This window comes from Macrosteles quadrilineatus, unplaced genomic scaffold, assembly GCF_028750875.1.
Source record: "Macrosteles quadrilineatus isolate MER2022 unplaced genomic scaffold, UCM_ALF_1.0 Scaffold_2__2_contigs__length_208266976, whole genome shotgun sequence".
NCBI lineage: Eukaryota > Metazoa > Arthropoda > Insecta > Hemiptera > Cicadellidae > Macrosteles > Macrosteles quadrilineatus.
In genome coordinates, this window is record NW_026542595.1 from 48,651,073 (window position 1) to 48,668,416 (window position 17,344).

The window sequence follows — 17,344 nt, forward strand, 5'->3', positions numbered from 1 at the left end:
AAAGCACATTTTAAGGATCTAAAAATCTTAACCGTGTACGGGCATATTAATTGCAAACAAACAATAAATATATTCGGAACCGAAAGAAAAATCCCATTCTTATAATTTAAAGAAATAAGAACGAAAATGCATAACCACACAGGACTAATCCTGACCGTTTCCAATATCCAAATTGTGGCATCCTTGAGTTGATCACCCTGTATACAAGAATTGCAATATATTTTTGCACATAAATTGTAACTTAGCTTGTAATTATGGTTATAATTTTCATAATCTCAGTTAAATAATAGTTGACTATATTTGGAAGTGACATTTTTGCTTCCTCTATGTCTGAGTATTTCTCACTTTTTTATTTCGGTTAGGTTGTAGTACTATGATATTATATGGGTCTAATCACAAAAGCTGCAATAAATCTGTAATTTATTTTTTTCAAAATTTATAAATCCAATACATCATTTAAGATAAACAATTGCATAATTTATATGGTCTGTAATCAATCTTCAGACGACGTCTCCCCCGGGCCTCTGCACCTCCTCTCGCCACATGTTCTGAAAAAATTGTAAATACATAAATAACATTACGTGTTTCAACTTATAATAGTGATGACTTCTCAGTTTCAACCAACCAAGAACCTGGTAGGTTAGTATTTAGAAGGAATATCTGTTTTAGATTATATTACATTGTTAACTATGCTTACTTAAAAAAATTCTATAAATTGTAAGAAATCCATCCTGGGAAAGGCAAAAAATATTAGTCTTTCAATTTTTCTCTCAACATGGATTACAAATATTTAAATATGGGATATAAGATATTAACTTGGGAAGTCTCCCATTCCTTAGCCTAAATATACAAATTTAAAATATCCACTCTATACCTTCTGTTTAATGTACAAATAGTTTTGGTTTTTATGATACTCTTTGCATCATACCATTCCAGATACTGCGTCCTTTGTAAAAGTTTCCTTGGACATTAAACTAAACCTTTGATGCTTATGATCTCAATCAATATAAATACTTACTTCCAGCTCCTCGTCTGTAGGGTTGAATATAGGATTTGGTTGCGCTGGAGCGTTGTGATCACTGAAGGTGACCCGGCTAAGGTCAAAGCTGTTAGACGAGGAGACTGGTGACGGCTCTGGGGTGGGTGCAGGGGCATCCGTGGGTGAGGACCGCAGCCTTATAATCAGGTAGGTCACTGCGCCAGAACAGCCAACGGCCAGAAGGGCCAGTAGTGGGTGGTCTCTGAAAGTGTATTTTATTTCCTGTTTCAAGTAACAATTTTGTCTACATTCAGTAACTACATTTAACTTAGGGTACTTGCAAGTCTCTATAGCTGAGCCAACCAATAGCAAGGTTGTTACGTAAGATTCTCAAATTACCATACATTCTATGACCAGTAATAACATTTATTTAGAGTATGAAGATGCTGGTCCAAAGTTCACCATACATGAAACCTTTTAATATGAAGATCAAGGAAATGCACGTATGCATACATAAATGCTTATGGAATGAGTGGTTTATTTTGGGAGGTTATTAACTGCATCATATTTCATTAAAACCGTAACTACTTCAAAATAATTTTTTTACTGAATACAGCTCATTTAAACAGCACAAACAAGATGATCAAAAAATCTTTACGAGAACAGTTTGTTGTATAGGTAGTATAGATTACAAAACTAAAAAAATCTTGGAATGTAGATAAAATATATTTATTCTTAAAACTTTTACTCACCGGACAAACTTGAAAACAATCCTGAAGATCATATTGATTGAAGTAAATATGAAAATGTCAGGACAAGTAAAAATGCAAGTTTATCTTCCAATTGCAGAAATTACTCTGAATTCGTTGCTATGGATTTGATAAAAATACTTTTCCGTTAAAATCCGCAATAGTACGAGAGGTTGATAGTTATTATGAGAAACTAACATTATTAGGTATTTACTCAGGGGAGGTATAGAAGAGGCTACGATGACAGCTGTGGGCTTCTTATTAGCTGAGGGAACGCCATTACCGTAACAAAACGATCAGTAGGCATCGGCCTCGGTGGTCTAATAGTTAGCGTGCCGGGCTGATATGCTGAAGGTCCCGGGTTCAAATCCCGCTCGTGCCATTAACTTTTTGTCCAAGATTTTTTTATTATCAGCAAGTTTGGTTGGTTTGGTTCGGTTATGACAGTTTAATTTTATTATTAAGTCATTATAAAATTTTAGTAGAGCAATTTCTAGTTTTATTTAATAAACTGAATTATTTTTTCTATTAATAAACTTTTGTTATATTATTCCATTATCAGCAAGTTTGGTTAGTTCGGTTAGGTTATGATAGTTTAATTTTATAATTAAAAAATAATAAAATTGAATTTGAGGCATTTATTATTTCATTTTATGAACATAACTATTTTTGCGATTAGTAAACCTTCTTTGCCAAAGTACTCTCTACTACAGCGCTGTTTTGGAATTTTGAACTAATGCCTCATTCGTACCTCCCCTAAGTCAGACCCACATTATTAAATGTATGTACTTGTTTATCCTGTATTAGTTCCCCATTCAAAATCACCAATGGAATAAAATATTGGAAAGCTGACAACAATACTTAACTATTTATCAATTACCATTATTGTATGAGATGGGAGCGCCACTTATGTGCACATTTTAACCCAAATATAAGTGAAGAATGAATGTAGAATAGAACGAGATGCATTGTGTGGCTTTGTTAGACTTTGTAGACCTGCTTTTTCACTAGCCAGGAACATTTATTGGAAGCCCAATGATCAAGGATAGCTGGTTTAAAATGTTTCACACTTTTAAGGATTGAAACCGAGACCTTTTGACAACTAGGCGAGCACTATAAGCATCCATCTACCCAGCTATAGTTTTCTTTTCCTAGGACGCTAGGCATGAGCACGGGATTGTTTTTCACATTACTTTAGGCTAGGCCTAGGTATTTAGATATATCCATATCACTTAGACAGTATCCATTGGTGATTTGGCGGGATTTGAACCCGGGACCTCAGTTTTCGAAGTTCCACTCTCTAACCACTACACCAGCTCACTACCCTATAGTAAGCAACTATTATTTATTACAAATATTAAACTGTACGGAAATCTTAATATTTAGTCAAATAAACTAAACTAGGTGAAACCAGTCGAAATTGACGGTTACTTTGGCTTACACTAGTTCGTCTAACCGTGATAAATGAGTGAACTTATACAAATGTTGAGTATTTAACATTGTTTATTGAGTAATAAGTGTAAAAACAATAATGACTACTAGGTGAAACCCGTCGAAATCGACGGTTGCTTTCAAGGCTTACGCTAATTCATCTAACTGCGATAAATTGAGTTAAATTATACATATTTTGAACAATTAGCATTGTTTAAAGATTAATAAGTATAAAAACAATAATGATATTAATTGCGTTAGTTACCAAATATGGTTGATCATTCAATGAATAACATATTTCCCATACTGTACGTCATCGGAATTGTTAGTATGCTATGTGGTATCTCTTCCTTTGGAATAACTTTAAATAGTATTAAAATGGTATTGTTGGATCTTTTGTGGTTAAACACTACCTAAAAAACTTACCATGATTTCATCAGTATAATGCAGATTAAAAGGAATATGACCTTTCCGTCATGACAGTAGCTGCTTAAACAGTATTTACTCATATGGCCATTTTTACAGCCAAAATGTCGTGTTATTTCCAATAATGTTACCAACCCAGTGGGCCACGATCCGTAATATAGGCCACAGCAAATAATTTGTCAAGATTGGTACTATTTTAGGCAAGGTTTCTGTGTTTGGATGTTATTAGAAACGGTAAGAGCACAATAAAATTCTTCTGCAGATGAATTTTATGTTGGAGAAATATAAGCCGAATTATAAATGTTACAATGCGAGTTTGATCATTTCTAACTCAAAATTTCCCTGAATTACAATAAGTTATCAAAATTGTTTGACAACATTATTTTCTTGTAAGAATGTAAGTACTTACCTTAACTTAACTTATTATATACAAAAAGTTGCGCAATTTAATTTTGTTTAATTTACTCATTTACTTATTTAAGCTACCTGTAATAATTTAGGACTTATTGGCTAAAAACATAAATATTTCCGGTAGCCATTTTGAAAAACCTTTCATACAAGGCCAACGCACCTCCGTAGAGTGGTAGACTTTTCACCATCGTTTTTTTCAGTCATTTTTACATAACAATCCATTGGCAGAAATTATATTACAATTACTTCTAGGTACAGGTAATTTTTAAGCTATTTTTACTAGTCTACAAAGCTTTGCCCCAATTGCAACACGTAGTTTGTCTAACGATTGTTACGAGTAAACATGTTATTATCGTAGAACCAAATAAGTCCTTTACCTAATATGCTTATCTTAATCATAATACATTTTCTGTTTTCTTTCTTGTTCAAAAAAGTTCTGATGACCTCAACAAAAGGTTTAGAGTTTATAATTTATTTAGAAAATCCTTATACTAAACTAATTATTTTAAAAACAGTTGTACGTACATTTATCTAGGATAAATATTGAAAAACATATTTAGTTTTTACTCAGATTGTGGGCAGTCTTTCGACTTTTAAGTAAGTTATAACCTATAAGTTTCTGTTTATTATAGATTTATGTGAGTCCTTAATGACTTATTCATGTCTAAATTCTAAGAAATCTATATACAGGGTGAGTTTCTACTGACACCCATAACTTCACCAGTGGATTCTACTGACCAAAATGATCAAAAAAGTTGATATAAACCCTAGTCCGATTCCGAACCGTTTGGTCGTAATTGAGAATTTTGTGTTTTCTAAAAATATTGGACTTTCTGTCACTATTTACTTTATAAAAATAAAACCAATTACTCTATCGATTTATATAAAAAATAATTCGAAAGGGCATTAAATTTGCTACAAAACCAAGGTTACATGAAAAAATATTTCATTACATACATCGGTTCCTAGCCGAATTAAAGTAAAAAATATCGTATAATAGTTAATTTGTTTAAGTTTTAAGACCCTTTTTTCTTACTTTATTCTGGTCCCACGCAATGTCCAACTAGATAAAAAACTTCCTCATTTAATAAGCTTTAAATTTATATGCAATTTTAAATTGTTGTTGGTAGAATTGACAGAAAAACTTCCATCAAACTAAAGTAAAACCCGGTTTACCGATTTGGTTTTAGCAGGGTGTAATATTTTATAAGAACAAGATAAAATCTAGTGTATTCAATTTATTCTCCATTTCAATCACAACTCTATTATTATTGTTATTTACAAAATTAACAATCAGAACAAAACAAAAGTCTTTAACATCTGGAATGCAACCAACATTATAAAATCAAATGCTGCTTCTTGTACAATTAATATAAACATATATTACACTCGCCAACACTTAAACTTTGCTTGGCTCATAATACTTTAAAACTTTAAAATTTCTTCTGACTCTTTGGTTTCTCCAACTTTATAGATCCAATTTCTCCGGCTTGTGCACAGTCCTCTGTGATCTCCTCAAAACTGTAGATGGACTGTATTGTACACCCCGTGGTTTCCCAACATCAGACTTCAATCTAGGCAAATAAGGTGAAGCATCATGTCTTGATATTGATGGTGATGTAGACTCCTGAAGAATAGGCAAATCTCTATTGAATTCTTGTTGATGTGCCTCAATAGTCCTTCCAACTTCCTCTTTGCGCACAATGATTTCGTCCTCCTCTACCTCAGTTGGCCTAAGATGGTCTGCATGGCAAACTCTTGTTTTACCAAGAACACTAACCAAATAAGTAACTGGACTTTTACACTGTAATATACGACCTGGAACCCAACTAACCTTCTCCTGTCTGACTGTTTTAACCAACACCTTCTGATTTTCATTAAAAAATCTACACGCACCTCTATGCCTATCTGAGGCTCGTTTCTGCATTTCCTGCTTCTTCCTTGACTCGTCTAGTAGATTAGGTTTTAACATAGTCAATTTTGTTCGAGGTTTCCAACGTAAGAACAGTTCAGCCGGGCTCACACCGGTTACTGACGATGGAGTATTACGATATGCGAAAAGAAAGTTATCCAATTTATACTGCAGTGATGTCTGCTGAAATGATTGGTACTTCAGTATTAAACGGAGGCCAAATTTTTTCAGCGCGCTGCGGCGGTTATGTTAGGTTGGGTTATCATAATAGAAAGTATCGTTCGATTCATAACGAAGCGAGGAAAGTCCTACACACATAATATTTACGATAACCCAACCTAACATAACCGCCGCAGCGCGCTGACAAAATGTGGCCTCCGTTTAATACTGAAGTACCAAATGATTTTTCACCCAAAACTTGCCTTAACAAACTTTTCTTAACTTCTTGAACAGAACGCTCGGCTGCTCCATTGGAGGCAGGGTGATATGGTGGAGAAAATGTTAGTTTCACACCATTTTTTCTAAGAAACTCCCTGAATTCTAGGCTTGTAAAAGACGTGTCGTTGTCACACACCAACTCCTCAGGTAAACCATAAGCAGAAAATAGTGTACGAAGTTTCTCAATGGTCTTCCCCGTGGAAATAGAACCCATTAAAAATACTTCCATCCACTTTGAAAAACTATCCACTACAATCAACATTTGCTGTCTGGTGGTTGGATCTTCAGCAAAATCGATATGAATTCGGCGCCATCTCTCGGAAGTTAACGGCCATTGCTGCAATGGAACTTTTGAAGCAGCATTTCTTGTACTTTGACAAATCAAACAAGATGACACAGCATCCTCAATTACTTTTTCGATCCCAGGCCACCACACGTGGCTGCGTGCCAACAATTTCATTCGAGTAATTCCAGGATGTTGTTCATGCAATATCTGGACGACTTTACCTTGCAATTTCTTAGGTATGACTACTCTACTGCCCCATAAAATGCAATTTTTATCCACTGTAATTCATCTTTCCTTCTCTGAAATGGAATTAACATTGGGTCTACAATTTCACGCCACCCATACAACACAAAATCCCGAACTTTAGACAACAGTGGGTCTTTATCAGTCAATTGTCCTATCTCTAAAGAAGTGATTGGAGAATCGTCACTCCCCGAATTGAAGAAGTTCATTTCTCTTACACAAGATTCCACATGAGATATATAATTTTCATCCAACTCCAAAGTTTCATTCTCGGGTAGTGGTAAGCGTGACAACGTATCAGCGTGAGGCAAACAAAATCAGGGCCCATCGTTGTAGGCGAGCAGCAGCTAAACTAGGCACCCCTGGCTTCGATCCAAAAATAGCTGCTGGTGGCTGATGATCACTTTGTAAAATACAATTGGTACGCCCATAAATGTATTTATGGAATTTATTCACTCCAAAGATCAGTGCCAACGCCTCCTTGTGGAGCTGTGAATAGTTCTTCTCACTGGCACTCAGTGTTTTTGATGCAAACGCTATAGGTCTTTCTTCTCCGTTTATGATATGGGACAAAATGGCAGAAACTCCTTTAGGACTAGCATCACAAGTGAGCACTAAAGGTTTCAAGACATCATAGTGTACTAAAACATCAGAACACAGAACCCAAGATTTACTTTCTTTGAATGTTTGAGAACATTGCTCGGTCCATTTCCATGGAACATCTTTCTTTAACAGTTCATAAAAACAATGAATTTGTGCAGACAAGTTTTGAATAAATTTTCCATAATAGTTTATTAAACCAACATAAGCCCTTAGCTCGTCTTTACTAGTAGGTTCGGGAGCTTTTTGAATAGCTTCAACAATACCTTGTTGTGGACTGACTCCTGATGCTGAAATGACGTAGCCTAAATATTCCACTTCAGGCTGTAAGAACTTGCATTTACTCCCATTAACTTGTACTCCAAATTCCATAAGACGCTGTAACAATTTCTCCAATCTATAAAAGGCTTCCTCTCTTGTTGAGCCGCCAACCAAAACATCATCTAAATAGGCTACAGTACCTGGCAATCCGTTTATAACTTGATCGATCACAGCTTGAAATATAGCTGGAGCTGAAGAAAGTCCAAATGGCAGACGTCTTAGTCGAAATAGTCCCTTGTGAGTTGTTAACGTCAACAGAGGTTGTGAATCCTCCGCAACAGCTAATTGTTGATAAGCATTAGTGAGATCCACAACTGAAAAATATGTACAACCAGACAGAGAAGCAAATATATCCTCAGGTTGAGGTAATGGATAATGTTCCGTCTGTAACACCGGATTCAATGTTACTTTGAAGTCTGCGCACAATCGGACACCATTAGTCTTGGGCACTGTAACTAACGGAGTAGCCCATTCTGAACTAGAAACTCTGTACGCTATACCATCCTCAACCCACCGATCTAATTCTTGTTCTACTTTTTCCCTTAACGAGTAAGGCACAGGCCTAAATTTGCAAAACTTAGGAACAGCATTGTCCTTGAGAGTGACTTGAGCCTTAACACCTTTTATTTCTCCTGGCCCCCCTTGAAACACTGCATTGTACTTTTTCTTTAACGCCTCTACTTCAGCCTCAAGTTTGCCATTAGGCAACACAACTTCACAATTAGATTGCTTCAATTCACATGTGGTAACATTCACTGTAGACTTAGATTTAGTACCAGTAGTATCATACGATCTTGAAAATACAGCATGCCAATCCAACTTTAATTTTGCTAACCAGTTCCTTCCAAGCAAAATAGGCTGGTCTTTACGACAAACCTCAACAATCAATAGTGGTAACACTAGGTTCTGGTTTTTATATAAAACTCTAACCTCAGCTTGACCTAGAACAGGCACGTCACCACCTGTGTAAGTTCGCAATTTCATAGAAACAGGCTTTAATTCAATATGAGAAAAATGTTCATTAAAAACGTCTGAAGGACAAACTGATACAGCTGACCCGCTGTCAATTTCCATCTCCACCAGAACCTTCTCTATAGTTAGCCTTACCTTGTAAGCTGCCATACCTGTATTTAATCCAAAGTTGTACAAACACATATTATTTGAAACTTCATTGCAGCTTGAGCTAAGCTCACTGACATCATCTTCGGAGATTTGATGGACTCTATTAGCACCTGACTTGTCCTTCCTTCCAAATTTTGCAACTTTACTTTGGTTTCGGCAAGCTTTTAGTAGATGCCCAACCATGTTGCACCCATTGCACTTATAATTTGCATATGGACATTCATTGGCCCTATGTTCAACTGAACAACATCTGTAACACTGAAATTTAGCATTAATATTAGTCATACCAGTACCAATAGCTGAATTGAAATGACTACCAGTCTGCCTATTTTGATTCACATGTGAAGAATTGGGCTTGGAATTTAAATGACAAATTTCCTGTTTTGGATTGAACAAACTTGTCTGTTTTTCAGCCTGCTCTAATCTGAGTGCCAAACTATAAGCTTCTTCAAATTCTTGATCCTCAGACAATAATTTTTGCCTTATGACCTCATTACTTATCCCTGAAATAAGCTTGTCTCTAAGAGCCTCTTTTAAGAATGTGCCAAATTTACTTGAACTAGCTAAATGTTTAATCGCTACAACAAACTCTGAAATACTCTCACTAGGTTTTTGCACACGAGAATAAAAAGTGTATCTCTCAGCTACCACCAATTTCTTTGGAGAAAAATAGTTCTCAAGCACTTTAACTAACTCTTCATAACTTTTGCTATCTACAGCTGCAGGTGAAACTAAATCAGACAAAATTGTTAAAACTTTTGGACCTACAACAGTTATTAAAACAGAAACTTTAGTATCGTCATCAATCTCATTAGCTTTGAAATAATGCTTAAGCCTCATTGCATATGATTCAATGGACTCATCTTGTGGGTTAAATTCACCAATCTTACCTATTCCTAACATCTTAGTCTTTAAGTTTACCTCCTTTTTTTTTTTAAGTTTACCTCCTTTTTTTAAGTTTAGATTTATCTTCTTCAGAATCTGGTATAAAAAAAACTTTACTTTTACTAGACTTACTATCACTCGGAACGAGGTCCGTTTAATTTGACTGCACCATTGTAATCTTACTAATATTATAAATCTGAAAGTTTGTGAGTTTGTGTGTATGTTTGTGTGTGTGTTTGTGTGTGTGTTTGTGTGTGTGTTGCTCAATCACGCATAAACTACTGGACGGATTGGGCTGAAATTTGGCATGATGATAGCTCACATTTCCGATTAACATTAAAGCATATTCTTATCTCAAAAACCCTTTCGGGCTCCGCCCCAGTGGCTCTGTAGTTCCCCATGTTAATCTTATGATTTTTCATATTTAAAAGGAATTAATGAATCTTAACAGCTGTTTCAATTAAACAAGTTGGTTCTGTTCTATGATGTTCAATAGCATAAAAGTTAAAAGGATTACCAACAGGGTGCAGCACTATTATTTTTTTTTTAAATATATGACAACAGCTAATTTCCAACCAAAAGATGAGTGAGCGTAGCGAACGAACTTCAACCTGGAGGCGAGTTAGCGTAGCGAACGAGCTAACCTGAAGGCAAGTGAGCGCAGCGAACGAGCTTCAACCTAAAGGTGAGTGAGCGTAGCGAACGAACTTCAACCAGGACGTGAATGAGCCAAGCGAATACTTATGAAGTTAAACGGGGCGAAGCCCGCGGGTACAGCTAGTATTTTATAAGAACAAGATAAAATCTAGTGTATTCAATTTATTCTCCATTTCAATCACAGCTCTATTATTATTGTTATTTACAAAATTAACAATCAGAACAAAACAAAAGTCTTTAACATCTGGAATGCAACCAACATTATAAAATCAAATGCTGCTTCTTGTACAATTAATATAAACATATATTACACAGGGTAACAAAACTACTAATATTAAACTCTAATATTAAACACATGTCTTGCTTCAAATCGTACTGGTTCAAATCAGCTGATTTAATTGTTATGATTTGTTAGCAAGTCTAAATCAGCTATAGTAAATAACGTTATTTGGTTTCCTAGTCAGATTAAAACGCTTGTTTGTTATTTTTCACGTTATGGATCCTTTCACAAGTTCAGAATATGCTGATATGCATTATGTTAATGGTTTTTGTTCCGGAAATGCGTCTGAGAGTGTTCGCGAGTACATTAGACGCTTTCCAGGCAGGAGGATTCCTGATCGAAAAACATTTTTTCGCGTCCACCAGTGTTTGCGTGAAAATGGAAAGTGTCCCACCAACGGCCGCTTAGTTGGAAACTTCATCATCATCATCCTTTTTATTGATTTCCCTCAAGGGGTACATCAAAAAAATACATTTACAAAATACAATTACATGCAAAATAACCAAGGTTGGTAAAAAAGTTTTACTAATAACTAGGCAAAAAAAAATCATATAAATATTAACATGCAATAAATAATTCAATAAATAACCAATAAATATCTCATAAATAAATACTGTATAGACATAGAATACCAGTAGAAGAACAATAAATATTTACACTGATAGCTGAGCCAACATACAAAATTAATTGAATTAATTAAATGTTTTGAAATAGTTGGAAACTTTATACAAGATGTCGGATTGGAAGAGGCTATTTTGGAACGGGTAAATGAAGATCCAAGGATAAGTACGAGGACATTAGCCCGTGAGTTTGGGATATCTCAAACATTTGTGTTAAAACTATTACGAAAAGAGGGGTTGCACCCATTTCATTTCACGCGCGTCCAGAAACTCGAGCCGAGAGATCCACCCATGGATTTCCTGAAAACAATTTTATGGACTGATGAATGTTCGTTTACGAGAGATGGAGTCTTTAATTTCCACAATGAGCATCACTATGCTGACGATAATCCGTTCCTCGTCGTGAATCTAGGAGTCAGTCACGATTCAAGGTAAATGTGTGGGCTGGACTGATAGGAAATCGAGTGATTGGACCATATCTTGACCTTCCTCCAACACTGAATGGAGATGACTAGTTACAGTTCCTAACTGAAATCCTACCATAACTCCTGGAGGACATTCCATTGAATTTGCGTGATCGCATCGTGTACCAAACTGATGGCGCACCCCCGCACTTCAACTCAATGTACGTGACTATTTAAGCAACAACTTCCGCTTGTGGATAGGAAGAGGTGGAACCGTTGCCTGGCCTCCTCGGTCACCATACCTCAATCCATTGGATTATTACTTTTGGGGGTATCTTAAACAAGAAGTTTATAGGACGCCAGTGGAATCAGCTGTAGAAGTGAGAAACCGAATTGTCACAGCTACTGCACGACTACGCAATACGGTAAACTTGAATGCTACTGTTAGAGAGTTGAGAAAACGTGTCCGCATCTGCATCAGACAAAATGGTGGTCATTACGAAAACTTGCTTAGGTAGCAATAAACATTGTCTATTCTGAATACTTGTAATTAATTTGTTAATGAAAAGTAACCATTACAACCACCATACTGTACCAAACAAGTACAAGTACAAGTCCCATACAAGTCTGTACAAGCACCATACTGTATGGAAATGTTGTGTTCATGTGCCTCGCATTATTAAAATAAGAATACCCTTACTCGTAAACCTGGTTTTTATTTAGTTTCATAGTAGTTTTTTTTTGTAATTTCTAGAATTCAAGAATTCTTCAATTCAAGAAGCAGCATTTGATTTTATAATGTTGGTTGCATTCCAGATGTTAAAGACTTTTGTTTTGTTCTGATTGTTAATTTTGTAAATAACAATAATAATAGAGCTGTGATTGAAATGGAGAATAAATTGAATACACTAGATTTTATCTTGTTCTTATAAAATACTAGCTGTACCCGCGGGCTTCGCCCCGTTTAACTTCATAAGTATTCGCTTGGCTCATTCACGTCCTGGTTGAAGTTCGTTCGCTACGCTCACTCACCTTTAGGTTGAAGCTCGTTCGCTGCGCTCACTTGCCTTCAGGTTAGCTCGTTCGCTACGCTAACTCGCCTCCAGGTTGAAGTTCGTTCGCTACGCTCACTCATCTTTTGGTTGGAAATTAGCTGTTGTCATATATTTAAAAAAAAAATAATAGTGCTGCACCCTGTTGGTAATCCTTTTAACTTTTATGCTATTGAACATCATAGAACAGAACCAACTTGTTTAATTGAAACAGCTGTTAAGATTCATTAATTCCTTTTAAATATGAAAAATCATAAGATTAACATGGGGAACTACAGAGCCACTGGGGCGGAGCCCGAAAGGGTTTTTGAGATAAGAATATGCTTTAATGTTAATCGGAAATGTGAGCTATCATCATGCCAAATTTCAGCCCAATCCGTCCAGTAGTTTATGCGTGATTGAGCAACACACACACAAACACACACACAAACACACACACAAACATACACACAAACTCACAAACTTTCAGATTTATAATATTAGTAAGACTATTAATATAAACATATATTACACAGGGTAACAAAACTACTAATATTAAACTCTAATATTAAACACATGTCTTGCTTCAAATCGTACTGGTTCAAATCAGCTGATTTAATTGTTATGATTTGTTAGCAAGTCTAAATCAGCTATAGTAAATAACGTTATTTGGTTTCCTAGTCAGATTAAAACGCTTGTTTGTTATTTTTCACGTTATGGATCCTTTCACAAGTTCAGAATATGCTGATATGCATTATGTTAATGGTTTTTGTTCCGGAAATGCGTCTGAGAGTGTTCGCGAGTACATTAGACGCTTTCCAGGCAGGAGGATTCCTGATCGAAAAACATTTTTTCGCGTCCACCAGTGTTTGCGTGAAAATGGAAAGTGTCCCACCAACGGCCGCTTAGTTGGAAACTTCATCATCATCATCCTTTTTATTGATTTCCCTCAAGGGGTACATCAAAAAAATACATTTACAAAATACAATTACATGCAAAATAACCAAGGTTGGTAAAAAAGTTTTACTAATAACTAGGCAAAAAAAAATCATATAAATATTAACATGCAATAAATAATTCAATAAATAACCAATAAATATCTCATAAATAAATACTGTATAGACATAGAATACCAGTAGAAGAACAATAAATATTTACACTGATAGCTGAGCCAACATACAAAATTAATTGAATTAATTAAATGTTTTGAAATAGTTGGAAACTTTATACAAGATGTCGGATTGGAAGAGGCTATTTTGGAACGGGTAAATGAAGATCCAAGGATAAGTACGAGGACATTAGCCCGTGAGTTTGGGATATCTCAAACATTTGTGTTAAAACTATTACGAAAAGAGGGGTTGCACCCATTTCATTTCACGCGCGTCCAGAAACTCGAGCCGAGAGATCCACCCATGGATTTCCTGAAAACAATTTTATGGACTGATGAATGTTCGTTTACGAGAGATGGAGTCTTTAATTTCCACAATGAGCATCACTATGCTGACGATAATCCGTTCCTCGTCGTGAATCTAGGAGTCAGTCACGATTCAAGGTAAATGTGTGGGCTGGACTGATAGGAAATCGAGTGATTGGACCATATCTTGACCTTCCTCCAACACTGAATGGAGATGACTAGTTACAGTTCCTAACTGAAATCCTACCATAACTCCTGGAGGACATTCCATTGAATTTGCGTGATCGCATCGTGTACCAAACTGATGGCGCACCCCCGCACTTCAACTCAATGTACGTGACTATTTAAGCAACAACTTCCGCTTGTGGATAGGAAGAGGTGGAACCGTTGCCTGGCCTCCTCGGTCACCATACCTCAATCCATTGGATTATTACTTTTGGGGGTATCTTAAACAAGAAGTTTATAGGACGCCAGTGGAATCAGCTGTAGAAGTGAGAAACCGAATTGTCACAGCTACTGCACGACTACGCAATACGGTAAACTTGAATGCTACTGTTAGAGAGTTGAGAAAACGTGTCCGCATCTGCATCAGACAAAATGGTGGTCATTACGAAAACTTGCTTAGGTAGCAATAAACATTGTCTATTCTGAATACTTGTAATTAATTTGTTAATGAAAAGTAACCATTACAACCACCATACTGTACCAAACAAGTACAAGTACAAGTCCCATACAAGTCTGTACAAGCACCATACTGTATGGAAATGTTGTGTTCATGTGCCTCGCATTATTAAAATAAGAATACCCTTACTCGTAAACCTGGTTTTTATTTAGTTTCATAGTAGTTTTTTTTTGTAATTTCTACCAACAACAATTTAAAACTGCATATCAATTTAAAGCTTATTAAATGAGGAAGTTTTCAATCTAGTTGGACATTGCAAACAAAATAACTATTATACGATAATTTTAACTTTAATTCGGCTAGGAACCGATGTATGTAATGAAATATTTTTTCATGTAACCTTGGTTTTGTAGCAAATTTAATGCTCTTTCGAATTATTTTTAATATAAATCGCTAGAGTAATTGGTTTCATTTTTATAAAGTAAATAGTGACAGAAAGTCCAATATTTTTAGAAAACACAAAATTCTCAATTACGACCAAACGGTTCGGAATCGGACTAGGGTTTATATCAACTTTTTTGTTCATTTTGATCAGTAGAATCCACGACGAAGTTATGGGCGTAAGTAGAAACTCACCCTGTATATATATCAAATCCAATGTATGTTTGTTTGTTTGTTTGTCCTTTATTGACTCCAAAACCGATCGACAGATTGTAATGAAACTTTAAGGAATTATTAAGCATTATTCAAGGATGGGTTGTGTTAAGTTTGGTGCAGATCCGTCAAAAGGGCTACGCCCCAGTGGCTCTTAAGATTCCCATGTTAACCTTATGAGTATTCACATTTAAATGGAATTATATTAAAGAATCTTAACAGCTGGTTCAACTAAAGAATTTGATTCTGTGATGTTCAATAGCATTACAAATTTTATAGGTTTACCAACAGGGTGCAGCAACCAGGACGTGATTGAGCCATGCGAACGAGCTCATCTTGAAAATGAACGAGCATTTGACATAAAACCACATTAGGACAGGACGACGTCTGTCGGGCCAGTTAGTTGATAATAAAACTAAGAACTTTATTCAATAGAATTTTATGATAACACTCGATGAGTTTATATTAGAAAGTATAGTATTACGTTTCTAATATTAAAAAATGTGGGATAACACAATCATAAGCATTCTTTGACTATGATTACTCAAATATTATTAATATAGAAGTAAAGTTTGATTTCAAATCACTGCTCTTTGAACGCCGAGCACACCTGGCCCTAGGGTAATGTCTAATGCATGAGGAGCATTGCCTTTATACCTGCCAGAGCTGAACAAAGCCTACGTTCTAGCGATTACTTATCTGAGATTTATAAATTTATCATGATTAAATTTTAATTTGTTTAGCTTGTGTTAACTGTAAGTGTCATTCATAAATCGTGAGACGAAATAGCCTACATAAACAAGCCATCACGAATATTTCATCAACATTTTATCACTTTAAAAGAGTCAGGCATATGCCATTGGTTAATGGTCAGATCGTTTGGAGACGGAACAAAATTCACATATATAATCAGGGAATTGAAGAAAGTAAAAGGAAATATTTAAAGGCATTTGGTAACGGCTGTAGTTCTCGCTCCGTTTCACATCCGTAGTTCACATCTCCGATCCGATTTGTTGACTGTGGGGAGTTCCCCACTACTTGAAGAGCTTCGACGTCTTTTGATGTCATGGCTCATGGACTAGTTGGGCCATCTGCCCTGGTAGCTCAGCTACCTGTCAATGGTTGATTTATTTTGGTGTCTCAGTCGATCATCTGGGGGCGAAGTCGAGGGGTGGGCTGCCGGAGGAGATCCCTGATGTGGTCCCATGGCGTCACGTCTGCTGTCTGTTGGAGTCTCGCTGTCTGGGTGTCGACGAACTGCCTGATAGTCGGGATTTGGGCTGAGGTCCGGATGACGATGTTCCGAACGAACCACGGAGAGTTGGTGGCGCGCCGGAGGCTCTTACTTTGGATTGTAAGTAGTTTCCTGCGGGATGTTCTGCAGGTAAGGTGATACCAGGCCGGTGCTGCGTAGGTTATCACCGGTCTGAGTAGGGCAGTGAATAGTCTGATTTTCGTCCGGACGGGGAGTCGCTTGGCGTTGAACAGCGGGCCGAGACTTCCAATGCCTTTGGAGGCGAGGTGGCAGACTCTCTCTACGTGGGGCGTCATCGTCAGTCTCTTGTCCAGTAGAACTCCCAAGTACTTCACTGTATTCTTCCATGGTACTGGTCGGCCGTCGATGGAAAGATGGTGTCCATCTGCCTGCTTTCTGGTCCTTGTGAAGCTGATGGCTTCGCACTTGTCAGCGTTTACCTTGATCCTCCACTTTTCCAGCCAGGGTTGAAGAAGATCCAGCTGTCTTTGAACGTAGACACGCGACATCCTCAGGTTGGCGGAGGTGGCGGTGAACAGCGCGTCGTCTGCGTAGAGTGACAGCTGGACTCTGGGAGCAAGTGGGACGTCGTTAGTGTACCACA

At 36.6% G+C, this 17,344-nt stretch overlaps 2 protein-coding genes across 2 annotated transcripts; both read right to left on the reverse strand.

The window, feature by feature from the left end:
* Positions 1 to 491: 491 nt before the first annotated feature.
* Positions 492 to 1,804, reverse strand: LOC128985900 (uncharacterized). Its single transcript, XM_054405872.1, has 3 exons — positions 1,732 to 1,804; positions 1,019 to 1,241; positions 492 to 548 (listed from the first exon to the last, which is right to left on the reverse strand). The coding sequence occupies exons 1-3, from the start codon at positions 1,761 to 1,763 to the stop codon at positions 501 to 503; spliced, it is 303 nt and encodes a 100-aa protein (XP_054261847.1). The 5' UTR covers positions 1,764 to 1,804; the 3' UTR covers positions 492 to 500.
* Positions 1,805 to 5,464: 3,660 nt separating this feature from the next.
* Positions 5,465 to 16,553, reverse strand: LOC128984161 (uncharacterized protein K02A2.6-like). The gene is made up of 5 exons (XM_054403453.1): positions 16,469 to 16,553; positions 7,937 to 8,758; positions 7,385 to 7,516; positions 6,341 to 6,595; positions 5,465 to 5,739 (listed from the first exon to the last, which is right to left on the reverse strand). Exons 1-5 carry the CDS (start codon positions 16,551 to 16,553, stop codon positions 5,465 to 5,467), a joined length of 1,569 nt encoding a protein of 522 aa, XP_054259428.1.
* Positions 16,554 to 17,344: the final 791 nt, after the last annotated feature.

Excerpts from the sequence above, each read along its gene's own strand:
- LOC128985900 (XM_054405872.1), bottom strand. The coding sequence starts at position 1,763 with ATGATCTTCAGGATTGTTTTCAAGTTTGTCCG. Across the intron at positions 1,242-1,731 it reads ATTGTTTTCAAGTTTGTCCG|AGACCACCCACTACTGGCCC; the intron begins GTGAGTAAAAGT and ends ATACACTTTCAG. Across the intron at positions 549-1,018 it reads CTACAGACGAGGAGCTGGAA|AACATGTGGCGAGAGGAGGT; the intron begins GTAAGTATTTAT and ends CAATTTTTTCAG.
- LOC128984161 (XM_054403453.1), bottom strand. The coding sequence starts at position 16,553 with ATGACATCAAAAGACGTCGAAGCTCTTCAAGTAGTGGGGAACTCCCCA. Across the intron at positions 8,759-16,468 it reads CGGAGATGTGAACTACGGAT|GTGGTGACGTGCCTGTTCTA; the intron begins GTGAAACGGAGC and ends GAACTTACACAG. Across the intron at positions 7,517-7,936 it reads AGTTATAAACGGATTGCCAG|TACACTATGATGTCTTGAAA; the intron begins GTACTGTAGCCT and ends CTGATGTTTTAG.